General features: G+C 43.2%; 1 protein-coding gene across 1 annotated transcript; it reads left to right on the top strand.

The window, feature by feature from the left end:
* Positions 1-2,378: 2,378 nt before the first annotated feature.
* On the top strand, positions 2,379-3,872 carry LOC311230656 (potassium voltage-gated channel subfamily A member 2; the record flags this gene model as incomplete). Its single annotated transcript, XM_084317005.1, has 1 exon — positions 2,379-3,872. The coding sequence occupies one exon, from the start codon at positions 2,379-2,381 to the stop codon at positions 3,870-3,872; it is 1,494 nt and encodes a 497-aa protein (XP_084173131.1).
* Between the last annotated feature and the right edge of the window lie 5,113 nt (positions 3,873-8,985).

The following is an 8,985-nucleotide window of genomic DNA, read 5'->3' as shown; positions in this document are numbered from 1 at the left end:
TGAATATGGCAGGTTATAATAATATAAGTGGGCGACAGTTACGCTGCTACAACAATACCTTTTAAAGGCCACTATTAATCCAAGCCTATACGCCTTTAAATTCCCTACGCTGCAGCTGCTCCCTCCAACACCAGCAGTGGTCTCTTTGTATGCATAGCACTGACCGCATGCAGGTTTCAATGACTATTGGCTATTATGCCACTGGTGTGAGAACAGCTCACCTCGGCTCCGGCTCCGCTGAACTGAGACCAAGCCAAGAGACCAGTAACGCCACTTGTTTCGATTACTGGCACAGTGAGATTATTGCGTAACCGTTGCTCACTGTTCGTCCATGCACGTCGTTTCAAGTCAGTGTCTGAAGATGCTGTTCTTTTCATGTGAACGAGACCGCGCAGAACTCTTCCTCTCTCCATCCCCAGGAGACAAGCATGTCTGCAACTGAGGCGACCCCCTTCCTTCATTCTTTATTTCCTTATTTATATTGTAGTATGGGTCAAATCCTTTATAAAACACAAACATTTATAATAGATAACGTTCATACCGAGGTATATTGAAATGAAAAAGTTTATAAAGCACTTTTCAAAATAGGTGACTTGTGACTTGTGTGTAGTAGGTATAGCATCTTCTCCAATAAATTCCCCAAAGATGTGAAGCTAAAAATATGTTTGAGTTGTCTCAATATTTTCACTGTTGGTGTTGTTGGCCCAAGTCTTGTTTAGCATTATCATCGTCTGTGTGAATGACCTCTCCTCTCCACCAGCAGCCCTCCGTGGTGTCGCAGATGTCGCCTGTGATGTGAGCAGCACCTTGTCAGGATCTTGTTTTTTTTGCGGTGGTCTGCAGCCAGAGGCAGGCAATGTCATACGGGCTGGAGGAGGAATAGTGGAGGCAGAGCATTCCGCTGATCTTAGCTGGCACGTCTGGATATTAAGGATAGCAGCACAGGCACCAGCCCTCCTTGCTCGGTTTCAACACCCCTCCTCTTTTGTCAATCGCCATCCCGCGACAACCTGCCGCGAGGAACCGTGCCGGGGAGGGGAAGGAGAGGACACGCCCGCATCATACTGTACCCGCTCCGAGGATGCTGCAGAAAACATGAGGTGGATCTAATCGACTGTCCCGAATTGGAAATATCTTTTTATTTACATTTTCTTTACGGAATCAAACATGTTGGACTGATTGTTGTCGCTGCTGGCCAGTCAACTCCCCGATAGCCTAAAATGGGAACATGAACAAAAATCCAGATATACGGTGTCTGTAGGTATGTATGATATAAAGATGAAATAGCTAATACTATACACGTTTTCTTAGATTATATTGAAATCCCTGTTTGAAGTAGCGTTTGGAGGTGTATGTTTGATTTGCAAGGCAATAGAACACGTGATAAATGAACCATCTTAATAAGCCTCCAGTTCACTATTATTAGGCTAATAATTGGTTGGGTAAAGGCTTTATATTTTCTAAAACTGTGTTTGCGGTGCGAATATGATGCACACCAGATATACAGTTGTTGTTTTTTCTCTTGAAACCTATTTCCTTCTGTGGATAAATAATTTATGGATGTTTTTCAATATTTCAGAGACAGTATAGGCATCATTTGAGACTATAGTCAGACTAAAATGCCCCAACAAAACTATTCTGAAGTGAATTAATATGTGACACACGTGTATTGTGTCCTGGCACATAACATCTAACACACTTAAGATATTTTTCATCTGCAGTGGATTTCAATGACATCCTAGACAGGATCCTGTCTGTATGAATTTGGTGCCGAGCTGCTGCATTGCCATTTTCATGCATGGTTTCACTGCAGAAGGTGGTCCAGTACATTTCAATGAATACCGTCCGTCGCAGCAGTACTGTCAGCACATGTCCTACTTCATAAGCTACATGTCTAAATGCTGGGTCCCTCCTAAATTTGCCTGCATTGAGCTAATTGATATGCACGGCTTATTTCCATATCAATTTGCCTCAGCTATAGGTGCAATAGACTATTTTTAAGCTTCTAGTTTCCCCACGATTGCTTCATTCTATAGCCATGGCTTCAATATAGCATAATTGTACACAGTCCATATGACAATTTATTGTTTTGAAAGGGGGGAGTGTTTCAGTATCTATTTTTTCATGGTGAACACACTGAGGCATAACCCCCAAAACATTAGATTGACGTTACATTATGTTTTTTCTCTTGTAAGAGATCTACCTGACCCTCTTGTCTGTTTCTCTGTCCTACTTGCAGTCTGATCCTAGGTGGCATCCTGTGGCCGCCAGGTCTCTACAGTGTTGAGCCCCCCCCCCCTCCCCTCCCCCCTCCCTGCAGTTCTCCAGGCTGCAGGGCCCAGACCCTCTGAGAAGTGCAGGCCTCCTCCCCCTGCAAGATGACTGTAGCCACTGGCGAGCCCTCAGACGAGGTGGCTGCCACACACCCGGGGCCCCCCCAGGACTACGACCCGGAGGCTGACCTCGAGTGCTGCGAGAGGGTGGTCATCAACATCTCGGGGTTACGCTTCGAGACCCAGCTCAAAACCATCTCGCAGTTCCCAGAGACCTTGCTGGGGGACCCCAAAAAGAGAATGCGGTACTTCGACCCACTCAGGAATGAGTACTTCTTCGATAGGAACAGGCCCAGCTTTGACGCCATATTGTACTACTATCAATCGGGGGGCCGACTAAGGAGGCCGGTCAATGTCACTCTTGATATTTTCTCGGAAGAGATCCGTTTCTATGAACTTGGGGATGAGGCTATAGAGATATTCAGAGAGGACGAGGGTTTCATCAAGGAGGAGGAGAGGCCCCTCCCTGAAAACGAGTTTCAGAGACAGGTGTGGCTGCTGTTTGAGTACCCAGAGAGCTCAGGTCCTGCCAGGATTATTGCCATCATCTCTGTCATGGTCATCCTCATATCCATAGTCAGTTTCTGCTTGGAAACTCTTCCCATCTTCCGTAATGATGACGATGAGATGCACAGGACGGAAGTCTTTTCACCTGAAACCAACACCACTATTGTTTACTACACGTCCACCTACTTCACTGATCCCTTCTTTATTTTGGAGACACTTTGCATCATATGGTTCTCTTTTGAATTTCTAGTACGCTTCGCAGCCAGCCCCAGCAAAGCAGGATTTTTTGGCAATATGATGAACATTATTGATATTGTTGCCATCATCCCTTACTTCATCACCCTTGGCACAGAGCTAGCAGAGAAGCCCGACGACGGCCAAGCAGGCCAACAAGCTATGTCTTTAGCCATCCTCAGGGTCATACGTTTAGTGCGAGTGTTTCGAATCTTCAAGCTCTCGCGTCACTCCAAGGGTCTTCAGATCTTGGGTCAGACCCTGAAAGCCAGTATGAGGGAGCTCGGCCTCCTCATATTCTTCCTCTTCATCGGGGTCATCCTCTTCTCCAGTGCCGTCTACTTCGCAGAAGCCGACGAACCCGAGTCGCAGTTCGAAAGCATCCCCGACGCGTTCTGGTGGGCCGTGGTGTCCATGACGACGGTCGGCTACGGCGACATGGTCCCGACGACCATCGGCGGTAAGATCGTGGGCTCCCTCTGCGCCATCGCAGGTGTGCTGACCATCGCCTTGCCCGTGCCAGTCATCGTGTCCAACTTCAACTACTTCTACCACCGTGAGACGGAAGGCGAGGAGCAGGCCCAGTACCTGCAGGTCAACGTGGCCAAAACGGACTCTGTGGAGGAGCTGAAGAAGAGCGGGAGTGGCTCCATCATCAGTAAATCAGACTATATGGAGATCCAGGAGGTGGTGAACAACAGCAATGAGGACTTGCAGGAGGAGAACCTCAAGACAGCCAACTGCACACTGGCCAACACAAACTATGTCAACATCACCAAAATGCTCACAGACGTGTAGTCGTGTGTACTATGCTTCCCCGTCACAGGTGGGGCAGGTGTACAGCCTCCCACCTCACATGTGCTGGAATATCAAAGGCAATAGATTTCGAGATGTACTCGTTTTTTCTTTATTAAATTTTTTCTGAGGAAAAATATTACAGAGATTATATACTCGCTCCACCCCCACTCCCTCCATCCTTATACCCTGTCATCACACCTTGCCCTTAAAACCATTGACATAATATAAAGGCTAGATGACTCACCCGCGCTGCTGGCCAATGGAGACCGACGTTGCCACTTGGCGGCCATCTTGCCACAGGCAGCACGCCCACTCATAACATGAATGTCTATGGTGCATGTACTATTGAAATAACCATAGCTTGCTCAATTTTGAACAGATTTTCAAACGGTTTGGTTTGTTATAAATGTCAGAGATGTAGTCATCATACTGCATACTTATAATGGACTTTCATATGAAAATAATTTCAACATGTCCAAGCATCCTGAATCACGTTAATAATGTTTGTAATAAACCAAACCGTTTGTAAATCGGTTGAACATTTTGCAAGCTATGGTTATTTCAATAGTACATGCACCATAGACATTCATGTTATGAGTGGGCGTGCTGCCTGTGACAAGATGGCCGCCGGTGACCTACGCTGGAGACTCCGCCTTGCACCATCTAGTTATATATATATATATGCTTAAAACTCCTAAAACCCTAAAACCGAATTATCCAAATTATGCATTTTGATTTCTGCATGGAGTTGGCTTAGTCTGTGTTGAGTTGGCTTATTTCAAACTGATACCTAAAATTACCCGCTCACAACAGTAGTCAACAGTAGCCAACAGTAGTGCACAAACTAAACGAAAATAAAATAAAAGATTGAGAAACAAAGTGAAAAAAAAAAAATGTTGTTTCCAAAAGAACAACACAAACCCTGCTTTAGTCCCCCCCCCCCCCCCACGATGCTCCGCCATGCACTTCTGACGACTTCTATTTTGTGCGCTACATGTGCCGCTTCCTCCAGTCAATCAAACAGAACTGTTTCGCAGCAGCGTCTCGAAGATTAAAGGATGTGTGAGCAAAAAAAATATTAAGAAGCAAGCGCTACGGCCTGCGAAAGAGACCTTTGAGACTGGTGATAAAGCTCTGTGTTATTACTCCAAGGATGAACGACAGCCATCGGCGCAAAGCTCGTGGTCGGACGTCTTCTTCTCCAGTAGACATCAGTATCTGATGAACGACTGAGAATGGCCTTTGACCTTTCACTGATTTAATCTTACATGGTCCATGTACTGCAATGCAAGCCCCTCCAACTGGTCTTACTGTAGAGCTATGAGGACAAAGTTGAATGTTTTATTCCTGTTACATTTGTTTAATTTTCCACTCAGTTTCGCACAGACTTATAATAGACAGGTAGGCGATTGTGACTTACTGATACTGTAGTTAGATAGGTACTGTTCGTCGTGAACAGTCGGTAGATTATTGCATGAGGTTCTTATCTTAATGAGAATTTTCACCTGTTCCACGACTGCCATTGGCTTCAGCATACCACTGTTTATTGTCTGTACTACACTGCCCTTCTTTACAAACCTCTGTGGTGTCACACGTTTGAAAGGACACCTACTGTAAGTTGTTACGAGGACTACTAACCTAGATGTGAGGACCTTCAGCACATAATTATGCGAGGGTAATGTAACTTGATCCTGCACTTACAGTAAGTGGAAGAGGTGGTGTCCTTTGTGTAGAGATTCTAAGTTAACAACATTCCATATAGAGGTCACTGTCATTAGGTCGGTTTGCCAGGTCGCTGAAACGTAGAGCTGTGATTTTAGACAAATACGCTACGTCATTAACAGGTGTCATACATTTTTTACATGAATGTCAGATCTAATAGATCTGCGGTCTTCGACAACCTTGTCATATCATTGTGTGTTCACAATCAAAATGGCAACTTTTAAGGACTCACGTATATAGAATAATGCTACCCCATAACTGCCTTTAACAAGATGGGTTTACGCTACTCTTCTAGTGTTGCATGACCTCAGAACATTCCTAGATGCATGCATTTAAGTTCATAGAAGAAGCCTCTGAGAAAAAAAATTAAATAAGACAGATATATTTAACTCAATATATAGTATATAAGGTATACATAAACTTTTATCTGAAATTTAAAAAAAGAAACAACAACAATGCTTGACACGCAAGAGAAAGGGAGAGTTGTGACACAATATGCAGATCATTGCCATGTTTATTGTCTTTCCTTTTTTTGAGCACTGACTGATCACGTAGCCCCATTCCAGGAACTGTCTGTTGGACAGGGTGCCAAAGACAAACTGTTATCACTAGCCATTACAGAGGTGATATCTATGTAGGGATGTATCCAGCTAAACTGACACTCAAACTGAATTTACACATTGCTTCACTTCATTATTCAGTTTGAAACTGCCATCCATAGTACTTTCCGAACCCCGACTAGTCAGGGCGTCATTCAGATACATTTCAGCAGTGTTTGGAATTCCCCTGGCCAGTTGCACAGAATCTTGAACATCGAAGAATCAAACGTCACCGGGTTTGCTAAGAAAGACCCATGGTCACTGAAATAAAGAATTCGATCAACTAGAGGATAATTTCACTCTAGCTGTAGCTTGGGGGAAGCTTTATTGCCAGAATTTCTTTTTTTCTTTTAAATTGGCATGGATTGTGACTTAGGGAGCGATTCTAGGCAAGTGTCCAAGAGAGATTTAACTATTTCTCTCAACATGGACATAGTCAAATAGTCAAAGTCAGTATGGACAGTATATGGACAGTATGCCAGCTGTATTCCATAGCAGACTATCGAGCCTGAGTTTTCTCTGAACTTACTCCAACCGGTCTGAACCGGTCTCTTCGGAGATGTGTTGATGATGATCAGAAAGATGATGGACGATGAGAGAGTATATGTGGAAAGAAATGTCCAAATTAATTCTGTCATGTTTATCTTGCTTGGGTAAATGTTATTTGATCCACTCTACTGCCAGGATGTAGACGTTGATTCAGAGAATGTCATATATAGCTGCAGTAGCCTAATTGGTCACTATTGCTGCCATTGTGTGCTCCGGACGTCACACTTGATTGACTAAAATGGGTCATTCTAGAGTGGTCGCTCTGTCCAAACCATGTTCTCGTAGATCCTAACAGGAGCATAGATAATCTTAGTAAATCGTCTCGATCAATTATATTCACTGCTTATTTATGATTAGCAAAAATGTTGGACTGAGGTAGAACAGAATAACCCAGGGCTGGAACCCTGCTTGTTCATATAGGGTCAGGATTGGACCTCTGTCTCAAGAATTGTTAATGTTTGGACTTCTTTGTAGAGCTGGTAATTCTACAATGGAGGATGTCGTGTGGAGAATATAGATTTAGGGATGTTCTTGACATGAGACATTGTATTGACCCCTATAGCACTACGAACACTAGACCTCCACACTGTCCAAGACAGATTTGACTCATCATAGAATTGTGAGCAGCTGTAAGTATGTAGGTGCACAATTGTGTGATAGTTTACATTGTGTGTGTGTGTGTGTGTGTGTGCATGCACATGGGGTGTGTGTGCGTGCGTGTGTGTGTGCGTGTGTGTGTGTGTGTGTGTGTGTGTCTGCGAGCGTGTGTACAAGCCCACCACTGAATGTCAGTGTCTTAGTCTGGTTGTACAGCTGCATACAACCACCTGCATGCCTGGTGTGTTTGGAGAAAAAAAAATACAGCTCACAATATAACCAAAAAGATGTCATTGTTTATGCATGTAATGCTTCATATCTTATTTTATTTGTTTTTCTTTTCATTTGGACAGATAATACTGGCGCACATCGGCAGAGAGCATGTTTAATGGTTATACTGGGTAGCTCGACTAAAATCTCCTTACTCGTATCGACTATAAATTCTCCAGGCACAAACACAAATGGAGCAATTATCACTGTGCTTACAGATCTATATGTAAGATGTTTATATTCAGTGCAAACAATGTCTTTAATCGCATTATAATAAACACCACAGCCTCTAAAATATTACTTGAGATGACCAGCAAAATCACACAATAGAAGGGGCGGCATCCAACAGTGGATATACTGACTCTGTAGAGAATTAATATTGGCTGGTTGTGTGGGAAATAACAGATTCAAGTGATACAGTTTTGAGTTTTATTTGTCCCCAATTTACACGCAGGAGAACGGATGGTGCATTTCAAACAAACCTAATCATTTAACACATCATTACGCAAACATGTTGAATCAAATATGAACACAAGCTTTTCCAAACCTTGTGTTTGTTTGAACTGAACTGTGAGCTCTTAGGAAAAACCAGGCCTCTGTCTTCTCTCACCAAGAACCTCTGTGAAAACCATCCATCGTGTAGTTTCCATTTTCAACAGAGAGGGAGTCTCGTGCGAGGAAAGGAGCTGATCAATATGCAATCTGTGTGCATGTGTGTGATTGAGAAAGAGAGAGTTTAATGTGGACAGTTAGTTACCAAGTCCTCTCCCACAACAAGGTGGCCTGAAAACGTCTCAACTCGGGTACAACGGATACTCGGGACTTTCTTTCTGTGAGAAGAAATGTGAGGAATAATAATGTATATAACAATAATGGATTTACGGAACAAAAACCATGTGCTATATGCTGTACTGTATGTGAAGTCTGGATTAAAAGAAAAAAAAGTAGTATTAAACTGCACTTTAAGAGACCAAAAGGACAATCTATGGACAAGAAGAAAAGAAAGTAATTAAAATGCATATAATCCTTCCAAATGATCATAAACATGACAAATATCAATAATGAAGAAAATAATAACTGAATATAAGTGTTTTGTGTTTTTTTATTATTGTGTGCAATGTTTTGTCAAAATCATGTTCTTGATTGATGCTCTGTTGTGGTCAATTGTCAGTATTTAGTTTACATCCCCTGAATTCCCAAGGTGCCTATATGCTTGAGAGAAAGGGTGGGCTTTTCCTTTCTCTCTCAAAATGTGTACCAACCGAGCCGCTTCACTGACAATCACATTACCGCTCACGAGACGTCCATTCTGTGCCATGATTTGAGGGCTAATTTTAGCCCAAGAAGAGAGATGCGTCTCTCTGCTGATACAAAAT

The sequence above is a fragment of the Notolepis coatsorum genome (genome assembly GCF_963971535.1).
Source record: "Notolepis coatsorum genome assembly, chromosome: 6".
In the NCBI taxonomy this organism is placed as follows: Eukaryota; Metazoa; Chordata; class Actinopteri; order Aulopiformes; family Paralepididae; genus Notolepis; species Notolepis coatsorum.
The sequence above is the reverse complement of the archived record's forward strand: the minus strand, read 5'-3'. Positions and strand labels throughout refer to the sequence as shown.